Source organism: Vulpes lagopus, chromosome 2, assembly GCF_018345385.1.
Source record: "Vulpes lagopus strain Blue_001 chromosome 2, ASM1834538v1, whole genome shotgun sequence".
NCBI classification, from domain to species: Eukaryota; Metazoa; Chordata; class Mammalia; order Carnivora; family Canidae; genus Vulpes; species Vulpes lagopus.
Window position 1 is genome coordinate 165,126,733 of NC_054825.1, and position 13,966 is coordinate 165,140,698.

General features: G+C 58.0%; 1 protein-coding gene across 6 annotated transcripts; it reads left to right on the plus strand.

Annotated features, from left to right (window-relative positions):
- Positions 1-712: 712 nt before the first annotated feature.
- Positions 713-13,252, plus strand: MEIS3 (Meis homeobox 3). 6 transcript variants are annotated; one of them, XM_041746545.1, is made up of 13 exons: positions 713-1,345; positions 3,399-3,580; positions 3,766-3,925; positions 4,028-4,078; positions 5,102-5,143; positions 5,325-5,474; positions 8,489-8,600; positions 8,790-8,935; positions 9,686-9,762; positions 9,983-10,041; positions 10,155-10,233; positions 10,840-10,902; positions 12,795-13,252. In XM_041746545.1, exons 1-13 carry the CDS (start codon positions 1,334-1,336, stop codon positions 12,877-12,879), a joined length of 1,218 nt encoding a protein of 405 aa, XP_041602479.1. In that variant the 5' UTR covers positions 713-1,333; the 3' UTR covers positions 12,880-13,252. The 6 variants fall into 6 exon arrangements, with proteins under 6 accessions (XP_041602479.1, XP_041602481.1, XP_041602480.1 ...); XM_041746547.1 differs by having other exon boundaries at positions 5,376-5,474; XM_041746546.1 differs by having other exon boundaries at positions 714-1,345; positions 5,093-5,143; positions 5,376-5,474.
- The last annotated feature ends 714 nt before the right edge of the window (positions 13,253-13,966 follow it).

The following is a 13,966-nucleotide window of genomic DNA, read 5'->3' on the forward strand; positions in this document are numbered from 1 at the left end:
GAGCCCCGGAGACCCTTGTAAGAGGGGGGGCGGGGGGTGGAAAACGGGCAGGGGGACACAGGGATGCCTCCAGGCCAACCACGCACGTGCACGTGCACATACACACGCCAGGCACGGGCTGACATTCTGACACGCGAGGCCCAGACTGTGTGTGTACAGTCAGGCGGACACTCACCCCCGATACTCCCCATCTTCAGAGACACCAACAACCCTGCAAACACACGCCGGGCCCCAGAGCATAGCACATCCCCGGCATCGCCCCACAACCAGACAAGCCAGACACGCGCGCGCACACGCAGATGGCTTCAGACCAGGCACAGAGCATCCTCGGCTCCTGGGGGAGAGAAGTTAGGGGGCCCAGAGCAAGAAGAGAAACTAAAATAGGGGTCTGGTTACTCCCAGCCTCCAGTTCTCTCCTCTGTGTGCTCGTCTCCTAGAGACAGACGGACAGAGACCAAGAGAGAGAGACAAAGAGGGAAGGGCATGGAGAGGAAGGGAGCGGGGACGCGGAGCCGGGCAGCGGGGCCGGGCGGGCGGGCGGAGACCTGTGGCGGCGGCGGGGAGGCCCGCGCGGGGGGCGGGGGGCGGGGGGCGGGGGGCCGGGGTGGGGACCCGGGGAGACCCCGACACAAAGGCCGCCCCGAGGGCGGCGGCGCTGGGGGTGGGGGGAGGGAGAGGCGGAGGGGAGGGAGGAGGGAGGGGAGGGGAGGGGAGGGGAGGGGAGAGAGGAGGGAGGGGAGGGGAGGGGAGGGGAGGGCCGCCCGCCCCGCCCGCCCCGCCCGCGGCCCAGCCACCGGCGGACAGCGGGTTAAGCATCTCGATGTGGAACTTCCGGATGTGACCACAGAGAGAGGGAGAGACCGGGAGAGACCGGGAGAGACCGGGAGGCGGGGAGACACCGAGCCGCCCAGCCGCCCGCAGCCCTCCGGCCCGCCGCCCGCGCCCCCGCCCGCGCCCCCGCCCGCGCCCCGCCGCCCCCTCCCCGTCTCCCGGTCCTCGGCCTCGGGCCGCTCCGATCCTCCCGGGACCCGGGGCGGGGGTGGGGGCGGGGAGGGACCGGGGGCCCGCGCCCCCGCTCACCCCTGCCCCCGCCGGCATGAGCCCCTCGCCGTGACCCCCGCGGGGGGAGGGCGCCGGGGGTCCATGCGCGCAGCCTCCGCGCTGCCGGGCGCCGGCCACTGACGGCGGCGGGGGTGGGGGGGCCGGGCCCCCGGTCTCCCGCCCCACCCCCTGGCGTCCGCACCGCGGCCCGTCGGGGGCCGCTGCCCCGGGCTGCGCCCGCCCCGCCGGCCAGGCCCTGGAGGGACCCGGGAGCTGCCGCCGGCATCAGCCCATGGCCCGGAGGGTAGGTCTGGGGCCGCGCACCCGTCCCGCCCCCTCCTCCGTCTCTTTCTCTGCCTCCCTCCCTCTCTCTGCCCCCGGGTCTCCCGTGTCTCTGCTCCGGGTCTCCCCTTCTCTCCACCCCCGGGTCTCCCGTGTCTCTGCTCCGGGTCTCCCCTTCTCTCCACCCCTGGGTCTCCCGTGTCTCTGCTCCGGCTCTCCCCTTCTCTCCACCCCTGGGTCTCCCGTGTCTCTGCTCCGGCTCTCCCCTTCTCTCCACCCCTGGGTCTCCTGTGTCTCTGCTCCGGGTCTCCCCTTCTCTCCACTCCTGGGTCTCCCGTGTCTCTGCTCCGGGTCTCCCCCTCCTTCGGGCTGGGGTCTCCCCCTCTCTCCTGCCGGAGTCTCCTCTCTCTGTCCCCGGGTCTCCCCTGTTTTTGCTCCGGGTCTCCCCCACTCTCCACCCTGGTGTCTCCTCCTCTCTCTGCTCTGGCTCTCCCCTGGCTCTGCTCCGGTCCCCCCTCTCTCCAGCCAGGGTCTCCTCCTCTCTCCACCCCTGGGTCTCCTCTCTCTGGGCCCCCCCACCCTGGGTCTCCCCTGCCCCTGGGTCTCCTGCTCCATGCCGGGTCCTTTCTGCCACCCACTTTCCCCTTCTGCCCTCCCCAGTCCTCCCCTCCGGTCTACTTTTGTTCCAAGTCCTCCTGAGGGTTAGGGGTGGGGACAGTGCTGGGGGAGGGGGTGTCTCACCAGGCGGGGCCGGAGGTTCTGTCTTCTTTGGTTCTGAGGATAGGGAGAGCAGGAGAGGAGGCGAGGAGGTGAGTATGCACCTTTGGGGGTGCCGGGGGTGGGGACGTGGCAGGATGTCAGGACCCCATTGCCCGTCTTAGGAGGTGCGAGGCATGGCGCGGAAATGTTGGATTCAACTTTGGGGCTCAGGAGAAGTTAGGAGAGGAGGAAGAGAAAGACACGGAGAGAGGGACACACACACACACACACACACACACACACACACACACACACGGAGCCCTGGGTCCCGGGGCCAGGCATCCAACAGATGCCTGCGTCCTTCTGTTGGAGTCTCTGCTTCTCTGAGCCGTTTCGAAGCGCAGGGACAGGGCTTGGCCTGGGTGCCTTAAGGTCCCCCGGCCTCCCCAGCCTGCGTGCTTGTGTGATGACAGCGCTTCGCTCTGGGCCGATTGCACAAGTGGGTTTCTGCGGTCGTGCAGGTTTATGCTTTGGTTCAACAAGTGTTTGTGGAATGTGTGCCAGGCGCTGTGCGGAATGCCTCCTTCATTCATTCATTCATTCATCCATTCACGCATGCGCTAAATGCCTCCCTCCGTCATTCATTCACGCTTGCACTAAAGGCGTCATTCATTCATTCATTCACCCACTCATTCCTTCATTGCTGCGTCTGGTGTTTGGCTCTGTGTGTGTGTGTGGGGGGGGTGCATTCACATGGCAAGGGGCGTGTGACAGGTTGTTAAGGCACACTCAGATGTGCATATGTGATAACTATGAGATGAAATTGAAGTTGGGGTGGACAGTGTAGACATACATTTATGCATAAATGATGTGCTGCTGCTGTGGTAAGTGTCCATGAGTGAGCCTCTCTCTCTCTCTCTCTCTCTCCTGTATCTTCTCTCCTCCATCCTCTCTGTCCTCCCCTGTGTCTCTCTCTTGCATCTTGCTCCTAGTCTCTCTCCCCATGCTCACCTCCTCCCTCCCCTCCTGGCTCCGGAAGGAGCTGGGAGTTACATCAACTGATCCCTGACTCCCACCCACCCCGACCCTTAGACCTGAGATCTGGGTCATCTCTCTCCTCTGGACCCTTCTGCCCACACATCGAGAATCTGGGAGGGGACATTCTTCACAGGCCAGGCGTATAAGAGAAGACCCTGGGACAGGGCCTTCAGCTCCACCCCAGCCCCATGGGACGTCCGAGGTCCAAAGCTGGCAGGGCTCAGACACGGAGAATGGAAGGGCTGGTTCTGGGGGCAGGGAGGGGCCTCTCCTGGGTGCCAGGGTAGGGAGCTCTCCTGATGCCTCCTTGGGGCTCTCCCCCTCTCGCCTCCCCCCAGTATGATGAGCTGCCCCACTACCCAGGCATCGTGGACAGCACCGCAGCCCTGGCTGGCTTCTCAGAGGCAGTGGCCTCGGCACCGAGAGCCCCGGGGCCCTATGGCCCCCACCGGCCTCCCCAACCCCAGCCCCCGGGCTTGGACAGTGATGGCCTGAGGAGAGAGAAGGATGAGATCTATGGGTGAGTCGGGGCAGGACTGAAGGCTCCGTGGGGTCTTGGGATGCGGGCTCCTTTCTCTGACTTTTCTTGCTCTGTCTTGGTCTCTCCATGTCTTCCTCTGGGTCTTCTGTCCCTCCCCCCCAGGTGCCCCACACTCCGCACATCCCCTCCCTCCCCTCATGAACCTTCTCTCCTGCTTCCCCCAGACACCCGCTCTTCCCACTGCTGGCCCTGGTCTTTGAGAAATGCGAACTGGCCACGTGCTCGCCCCGCGACGGGGCCGGGGCTGGGGTGGGCGCACCTCCAGGCGGTGACGTGTGCTCCTCTGATTCCTTCAATGAGGACATCGCTGCCTTTGCCAAGCAGGTGGGCACCCCCCTCTGCTGTGTGTGCTGGGGGGGGGTGGGCAGTGAGCAGGGGTGGGCAGGAGACGGGACGCGCCCTCCCTGGATTCTCTCTTTCTCCCAGGTCCGCTCTGAGAGGCCTCTCTTCTCTTCCAACCCAGAGCTGGACAATCTGGTGAGACCTGCACCCTCCCCAATGCCCCTTCCTCCTGTCCCCTCCTCCAAGGCCCTGGGGTTGGTTGTGGTCACCTGTAGAGAGGTCACCTAACACTCTTTTTCAAACAGCCATCATTGTTGCCCATTTGCAGTGAGTCTAGCCAAGAGCTTGAGAACGGGGATGGATGGCCTGGCTTCCAATCCGAGCTCTGCCACTCACTAGTTCTGTGACCCAGGACACGGAGCTGCATCTCCCCGTGCCTCAGTTTCCTCCTCTGTAGCTAGGAGAGATTCCTGTCTCGTAGGGCTGGTATGAGGATAAAATGAGCTAACAGGAGTCTGGCACTTAGAACAGCGCCTGGCACAGACCAGGGACTCAGGAGGCATTTAGCTGTGCTTCAGCCAGGACAACTGAGCCCACGCTGGGATGGGTGCGGGGACGAGTGCAGGAATAGGGCTGCAGAGGGGAGAGGACAGAGGAGAGGGACAGGGAAGGAGAAATACCCCCACTTCTCCCTTTCTTTTGCTTTCTGGCTCCCGCCGGGGCTTCCTATTGGCTGAGCCATTTGGCAAAGGGCTCTGGGAAATGTAGTTTACAGTCAAAGTGGAACATGGAGCAGGGGGCAGGGGGCTAAGATGGGGTATTATAGCGGGACTTCATGCAACGGATCAAAAGGATTTCCTGTCTCTTCCACCTGTTGCTTCTCTTTCTTTGTCTCTGACTCTCTCACGTTCCATCTTCCCTTAATTCTGGGTCTCTGTTCTCTGTTACTCTCTGCGCCCCCCCTTCTGTCCCTCTCTGCCTCTCTGTCCTCTGTCTTTGTCATTCTAACTCACTCTTTCCCTTCCTCCCTCTCCTCTCACCTTCTCTTCCCCTTGTCCTTCACCCTCTTTCTCTTTCTTTCCTTCCCTCCTCCCCAACCTCCCTCCTCCCCTCCCTCCTCCTCCTCTTGTCCTTCTCCCTCTCTCTCCTTCCCTCTGCCCCTCCCTCCTCCCCTCCTCTGTCTCTTCCCATCTCCATCTCTGTTTTCAGATGATACAGGCCATTCAGGTGCTCCGCTTCCACCTGCTGGAGCTGGAGAAGGTGAGTGCTTCTCACTTCCCCTCCCACCCTCGCCTGCCCCCCCATCCCTCCCCTTCTCACCCCTTCCACCCCTCCTTCAGGCTCTCTGCCCACTGGAGCTGGAGCAGAATGCTGCCCCCACCCCTGTACACCCCAGCCCTGGCCCCCGGGTGGCCCCCCCAGTACCCCGGTGCCCCCTCAGGTCCACGACCTGTGCGACAACTTCTGTCACCGCTACATCACCTGCCTCAAGGGAAAGATGCCCATCGACCTGGTCATCGAGGATCGGGATGGCGGCTGCAGGGAGGACCTCGAGGACTACCCGCCCTCCTGCCCCAGCCTCCCAGATCAGGTGGGTCAGGGATGGGGCGCCAGGCATCACCCCATGACCAAAGCCCTGGGCAGACACAGCCGGGCTACCGCCTGAAGGAGCACACGCGCCCCCAGCCTCAGGCACCCACAGCCAGACATGTGTGAGCACGGGGCACACGCCAGCAATGCCACAGCTACACAGACCGGAACACAGCTGGATGGCAGTGCACGTGCACACGCACACACACACACACACACACACTCCCATAGACTCAGCTACACCCACACAGCGTCAGACACAGCTACACAACTCACTGACGGCCATTCTCACTCACAGCTAGACAACAGCACGTACCACACACTCAAACACACACATCCCAGCCGCGTAACAGCGTCACACAGCACATCACCCAACTGAGACCCATGCTTGTAGAGCACATCCAGCCGCACAACAACCACATGGAGGGAAATGGAGCCAAGCGGCCCCAGATCCTGCTACACAAACTCAGACACGGCCACACTCAGACCCAGGCCTCCACGCACACATACAAGTGGCACCCTCCCCACATCACAGCTGGACTGCAGCCCCGGGCACACGCACCATGGCACCCAGCAGCCCAAGCCCCAGAGGTAGATGGATGAGTTTTGTTGACAATCCCATAAACAGCAGCGCAGATCCTGTATTTTTTTTTTAAGATTGTATATATTTATTCATGAGAGACACACAGAGAGGCAGAGACACAGGCAGAGGGAGAAGCAGGCTCCCTGCGGGGAGCTCGATGCAGGACTCAATCCCGGGACCCCAGGATCATGACCTGAGCCAAAGGCAGATGCTCAACCACTGAGCCATCCAGGCGTCCCAGCAGCACAGATCCTAAACAGGGCCACCCTCACATGGTGGTCATGCTACCAGCACACACAGCAATGATACAACATGACACCTGCACCCAGACACAGGCACGCGGTTGTACTGCACATAGACTCAGGCATGCTGCACACAGCAGCCACAGGGACCCTCTGGCCCACATGTGCCCCGTAGTCTGCACATGCTCCACTAGAGCCCCCACTTAGAGACATAGCCGTGCTCCGTATCATCACCGGCCTCCCATACACACCCATGGCAATGGTCCAGCCCGATGGAGTCACAAAGCCTCCTGTGCGATAACCACACACACTGTCTCACAAAGAGGACAGCCATAAAAAAAAAAAAAAAAAGAGGACAGCCAACCCCTCAAACAACAGCCACGAACTTAGAAAAACGTGGCCCACACAGCCACTTGGCCATCTCAAAGGGGATACAACTACGTATCAGTCCCATCGTGTGTCTCAGCTCCACGCATGTAACTCTCAACCATGCCACAGCCACCTCTTCTCTGGGGACAACCATGCCATCTCGGACACAGGCACAAGCCCCCTGACATGCACCACACAGCAGTCTCAAGACAGCATCAGGCACACTGATGGGGAACAGCGGGAGGTGATGGTGGCAGCCAAGCTCAGGAGCCTTCAGTTTGCACATCCGTCCACCATGCACTCACACACACAATTCCACACAGACATACCACATCTGGAGAAGCCTTCTCTGAGCTTTGGCATCTCTAGCTCTGCCCCTGCAGGACACAGATGATGCAGCACCCGGCCGTGGGCCATTTCGGGCAGGGCTGGCAGGGTGGAGGGCAGTCAGCAGGGCCGGTGGGGTACTGGGTCTGCCTCTCAATAATTGAACTGATCCTTTAACCAAATGACAAAGAGATGTTGATGCAGTCTCTGGGGCGGGGGAGCGGGGCGCGGGGCAGCCTCCCTAGGACACAGAGCTGGGCCCTGGGCCGGCGGATCCAGTGCATTGTCAAGTTCCTCAAAATGTATCAGAGTTTGGACTAAAGAAAGCTCAACCCGAACTGCCCCCCCTTCATCCATCTGCAATTCAGAGACCCACCCCCCATCTCTGAAAAGTGAAAGTTGTGTTTTATCCCCTAAAAGTTTAGTGCAAACTCATTTGGCAGCAAAGTCTGACCCGAACTAATGAGAGGCTATTTATAGCCTTTATTTATTCCACTCAGTTAAATATTCATCCATTTTGCTGCAGAAATGTTAATGAGTTCGATGACGAGGTTAAGCCCCGGCCCCCGCTGGGGGTGTTATGAACTTCGAGGCGCGCGGGAGCAGGGATTTACTGTCTATAGCTGGCTCCATCCATAGACCAGGTGACTCTTGATCTTCAGGGTCGTGAGCTTGAGATTACTTCTAAAAATAAATAGGGATCCCTGGGTGGCGCAGCGGTTTAGCGCCTGCCTTTGGCCCAGGGTGCGATCCTGGAGACCCGGGATCGAATCCCACGTCAGGCTCCCGGTGCATGGAGCCTGCTTCTCCCTCTGCCTATGTCTCTGCCTCTCTCTCTCTCTCTCTCTCTCTGTGTGACTATCATAAATAAATAATAAAAATAAATAAATATGTGTAAAGTTCTGAATTCTGCAACACTGCTGGCCCCCAAGGATTTCAGATAAATTGCCGTGGACCCGTATAAGCACATCTTTACTGGACAATTACAATGCGCCTTTCTTTTCTTTTCTTTTCTTTTTTGTGCCGAAACCCAGGATCGAAACTTTGCGCTTTTTGGTTGTTGTTGTTTTTTTTTGTTTTTTTTTTTTAAAGATTTTACTTATTTATTCATGAGAGACACAGACACAGGCAGAGGGAGAAGCAGGTTTCCTGGAGAGAGCCCAATGCGGGACTCGATCCCAGGACCCCGGGATTGCCACCTGAGCCAAAGGCAGACGCTACACTACTGAGCCACCCAGGTCCCCCAAAGCTTTGTGCCTTTGATGTAAACCAGCTCACTGAGCCCTTACCACGCTCTGTTGTGTTGTCCTCTGTTTTCCAGTTGAGGAAACAGGCACAGAGAAGCGAAGCACATTGCCCAAGGTCACACAGCTAGGAAAGAGGCAGGGACAGGCGTTACCCTCAGGGGTCCCATCTCCAGAGCCCACGGCCTCAGCCACTGTGCTATCTAGTGCCCCCAAGCCTTGGCACTGACCTCCAGCTCTTGTTTTCCAGAATAATGCATGGATTAGAGACCATGAGGACAGCGGATCTGTACATTTGGGGACCCCGGGTCCATCCAGTGGGGGCCTCGCCTCCCAGAGTGGGGACAACTCCAGCGACCAAGGTAAGAAGCCTGGGAGGTGAAGGGGAAATGTGGAGGTCGGTCTGAGGATTGAAGTTAGACAGCAAGTAGTATTTCCAGAGGCACGAGGACGACTGGAGTGTGGAGCGCTCTCTTGGGGGAGGGTTCTGTGTCCCCCTGGCCTCTTCCCTCACTGCCCACAAGCACAGCATGCCTTTCCCCCCTCAAAAGACGGACTAGACACAAGTGTGGCCTCTCCGAGTTCTGGGGGAGAGGATGAAGAGCTGGACCAGGAGCGGCGGCGGAATAAGAAGAGGGGGATCTTCCCCAAGGTGGCTACCAATATCATGAGAGCCTGGTTGTTTCAGCACCTCTCGGTGAGAGCCCTGGGGCCCAGATGCAGGGTGGGCATAGGGTGCGAAGGAAAAGGATGGCTGCACAGAGGCCGAGACCCAGAGATGGGAGACTGAGGCACGGGGGCGGGGTATTGAGGGTGAATCTCAAGGGGGAGAGCATCTGTGAGTGCAACCTGTGGTGCTTCTAAAGGCTCGAAACTCACCCAATCCTGCCCCCCATCAGTCATCACCAAACAGAGCCTGATGGATGGGGCTGTGAGGAGTAGGTGAGGAGCCTAGTGGTCTCCTAGTCAGAAGTGGGTGCAGATGCAGGCAGTTTAGCCCTAACCAGTGCACTGCGCTGCCTCGGGGGGGAGAGCGGGGAAGATACAGACAGGAAGAGAGTCAGGGAGTCGTGGAGTCACAAAGGGACAGGGACAGGGACAACGAGAGACACGCACAGACCGGGACCCTGACGGAGACTCAGAGAGGGCCCGTGCTGGGTTTTGCCTCTTTTCCAAGTCTCCGAGCCCCCACCCTGAGCTTCGGTCTCCCTAATGAAGCTGGTCAATTAGCATCTAATTGCTGGAAGAGGCGGGGGCGCCCACAGGCATAATTGCCCGAAGCTTGGCTCCACTTCCCTCCACTGGGCCCTGGGGGAGCCTGGAGCGGCTCAGACGAGCTGGCTCTCCAGGCCCTGCTCCAGCCTAGGCTCACCATCCCCACGGGGCCAGGCCTTGGGGCTCAGGTGGCAGGCTGGGCAGGCAGGGTGATTCTTGCTGGTGGCCACAGCACCCGTACCCCTCGGAGGAGCAGAAGAAACAGCTGGCGCAGGACACGGGGCTCACCATCCTGCAGGTCAACAACTGGTGAGCAGCGCGGGAGGCTTGCGCGGGTCGCCGAGCCCCCAGCCCCGGGCGGGAGGCCGGGCGCTGTCCGCGGTGCTGAAGGAGGCTCCCGAGACCCTGGGAGCCTCTCCGGCCCCCGCCCCATCCCGGTCCTCTCCTTCCAGGTGTCTACGTGTGTTCATTTCTGCCTCTCCCCTACTTCCTCTTACACCTTCCTTTTATTTCCATAACCCTCTCCCAGGTTCATTAACGCCCGGAGACGCATCGTGCAACCAATGATCGATCAATCCAACCGCACAGGTACAGGGAGAAGCTGGGGAGAGAGGGCCTAATGCTCTCCGGGGACGTATCAACGCTGGGACCCGCCTATCCAGGGTCTCAGCCTGCACCCCTCCACCTCCCTGCCAGGGCAGAGTGCAGCCTTCAGCCCAGAGGGCCAACCCATGGGGGGCTACACGGAAGCTCAGCCACACATGACTGTCAGGCCTCCAGGTAAGGCCCCGCCCCTTAGCTAAGCCACGCCCCAACACGCCAGGCCCCGCCTCCAAATGAAGGTTCCCCCACCCTCTGGGATTAAGTGCATGAGTAATACAGTAATTCACTTGCATAACTGTGGAGCTGGAGATGTGATCGTAGGTTTCCTGATGCCCACTTTTTCCGAGCTGAGTTTGCTCCTTCCAGGTCTGCCCATCCATTAGAAGGCTCTACTTTTCCTTAAAGGACTAGTACCTTTTTAAAAAATACTTTATTTTAGAGAGTACAGGCATGCGAGGGCGAGCAAGGGCGCCCCTGTGCACATGAGTGGGAGGAGTAGGGGAAGGGAGCAGCAGGGGGTAGGAAAAAAACAGACCCTGCATTGAGTGCAGAGCCAGATGGAGAGCTTGATCTCAGGACCCTGAGATCATGACCTGAACTGAAATCAAGAATCCGTAGCTCAATCGCTCAATCGACTGAGCACCCAGGCATCCCAGGACTAGTACTTTCTTAAATGATGACTCAGTGTGTCCTGATAGAGGGATTCCCTGGGGAAGGAGCAGGTGGGAAGGGCATATGGGGATGTCTGGTGAAGAACCACAACCCTCCTCTCTTGTCTTCCAGGGTCGATGGGGATGAGTTTGAACCTAGAAGGAGAGTGGCATTATCTATAGATTCAGGACAAGTGTGAGTGTCCAATATCTAGGGATTCTGGGTTAGGGGTTGTGCAGCTCTCAAACTTTGGTAAGACCTCCAGATTCCAATATTGGGCCCCTCCAGAGCAGGATCAGCATGGGTCCCTGAACTGAGGGTTCTCCAAGGCTTCATGGGAAGATGATCCATCCATCCATCAATCAGCTCATCCATTTGTCTATATATTTATCCACCCATCAATCATCCATCTACTCACTATCTATCCAAATATATATCTACTCACTGTCCATTAATCTATCTACCCACCTACCCATTCATCCATCCACCTCTATACTGATCTGCCCACCCACACATCTACCCACTTTTTTTTTCACATCTACCCACTTAACCACACATTCACTTACTACCCACCTACCCATGAGCCATCTATGCATCCATCTACCACTTGTCATCCATCAGAAAATGCATCAACCCACTCATCCACTTACCTCCACCCACTAATATGTCCACCTACCATACTGTCACCCATCTACCTACCCACCCAATCATCCCCACATCTATCCATTCATACATCTCCAACTTATATTAAACCCTCATTCGATATCCTGACCATAGTCAGGGAGGGTCCTGGTCTTGAGAAGATTTGGGCTTTTGAGGAAATGGACATCAGAAAGGAATGACAGTCCAGAGCAACAGCTGAAACAATAAAACACAGCTTGTTCAGAGGAGGGAGACATCATCTATCTCTGAGATATCAGGAAAGACTTCATAGAGGAAGTGACTTCTGTTTTGGGCCTTGAAGGATAAATATGAGTCCACTGGGTAGAAGTGAGGGGCAAGGTAGTAGGGTACATTCATTTACTCCCCCAGGTCTTAAAACTTTAGAGCATCTTCTCAGTCTTCATAAAAACCCCAAGAGGGAGAAATTATTATTTTCATGTTACAGATGAGAAAACTGATGCATAGAAAGAAGAGGTCACTTGTACAGGTTCACTCAGTTCAGAAAAGCCGAGGGAATAGCCTGTGCAAAGGCCCAGGGTTGAGAGGCTGGAATTTCTAAAATGCAAATCAGATCTTGAGTCCCTTTGGATTAAAGCTCTTCTGTGGCTCCCTTATGCCCTCTAGATGAAGTCCAGAGTCTTTAGTTTGGCACCTCTTCATTCTTTCATTCATTTAATGCACATTCCCTGAGCACTTCTGTGCCTGCCCTGTGCTGGGAACATAGCAGTGACCATGACAGCCCAGCCCTGCCCTCACGGGGCTCACTGTCCAGTGGGGGAGACAGACCTGTCTTTGGACAGTGATGACCCAATGTAGGCAGAGCTGGGATGAAGGAACTCAGGGACTGGAGGAGCCCAGAGTGGGCATCAGACCCAGGATGGAAGGTTTAGGGAAAATGTCCTGGAAGAGGGGACTTTGGAGCCGAGACCAGGAGAATGGAAGGAGTGAGGCGGGAGAGGAGGGAATAGTATATGCAAAGGCCAGTGCACTTAGCAACCTCACAGCTATGAGACAGCCCCCCTGCCCCTGTCACCACTGCATGAGGGGGAAGGAGGACCAAGCTGAGCTGGCGCCAGCAGGCTGGGTGGGTGAATAATGAACTCAGGGCCAACAGAAAGTCTGGGAGATGGGAGCAGAGACCTAGGAGGGCTTGGGCACCCAGGGGCACGAGGGCAGGAGCCTGGGAAGGAGAGATGGACATGTTTGTTCAGGGCCCGGCAGGTCAGTGGGGGTCTCAGCTCTGCCCTGGCCAATCCAGGACAGGTGTGGCCTGGTCTGAGTGCCAGGGGACCTCAGGGATCAGAAGAGGTGGAGGGGGTTCTCAGTCTCTCTCCTTGTCTTCTTTTCTCTTCCTTGGTCTTAACTGTGCCGTGGGGCCAGGTCCCTCCACACTTCCTGACTTGGCCTCTGTCCCCTCTCCACAGACCCCAGCATCCGGACTGTGACCACCAGGCTCACACCTCGTTCCGGTCCCCACCTGGTTCCCGACTTCAGGACCCCACCTCCTAAGGCCCCCCCAATGCAATGCCTACCTCCCTGGGGCCCTGCCGGGACATGGGGGCCTGAGCACCCATTTGAGGGTCTCTCAAGGACAAAGACAAGGCCTCCAGGCCCTGCGCCCTGCTTTTGCCCTCACCTCTGCCTGGAACCCAACCTGAGCTCCTGGGCCTGGGTCTTCAGAAGATGGTGGCTGGGGGTCCCCCACCTCCAGGCTGCAGAAGAGACTGGTGGTGGGCTGGAGAGGTCAGGGAAGGAGGGTCAGCCGGATCCGACATTTGGGAGAGGTCCCCTGGTCCTCCTAGCCCACTCCCTGCCCTTCTCTCCCCCTACCTCCCTTCACTGACGTCTTCTACTTTTTTTTTTTTAATGATAAAGTCTTAAAAACAAAAAAGCCACCGACCTGAGTTCTTTCTCTTTCGAGATTCCAATTCTCATCAATATGAAGCTCATGAATTACCAATTATAATATTAATTAGATACTCTTTACCCCCACGCTCTTCCGACACACAGTATCAATCGGCCACGGCTGTGTAACAAACCACCGCAAAGCTTTGTGGTTCAAAACGCCACCTACGCCACCTAGCTCATTATTTTATGGGTTGGTATACGAGGCTCTGCTGGGCGGTTCTTGTGATTTCAACAGGGCTCTGTTTCTGTATCTGTGGCCAGAGATGGGTCAGCATGGGGGCTCTGCTGGCCAGCCCCAGGGGCAGCAGGAGTGACCTTGACAAGCAGACTGTCCAGTTTATTCACACAGAGGCTCGGTTGGACCCCAAGAAAGCACAGAAGGCAGCTCAGGTCTGACACCAGTTATTTCTGCTGCGTTCTCTTGGCCACAGATTTCAAGGCCAGCCCAGATTCAAGGGAGGAGACATAGACTCCACCCCTTACAGGGCTGGGAGGGGCCTGCAAACTCACAGCACAAGAGCCAGGGTCACTTCTGCATCAATCTCCCACACTGTGGCTCACAGATGACTTTCTTCATTCGTCCCATGGGGCATAAACAGTTACCCAGGGCTGTCCTTGGAAACACTCATGCGTGGCCAACAGGCTGGACTGCAGGGAAGTCATGAACCTAGACTCCAGCCCAAGCTGC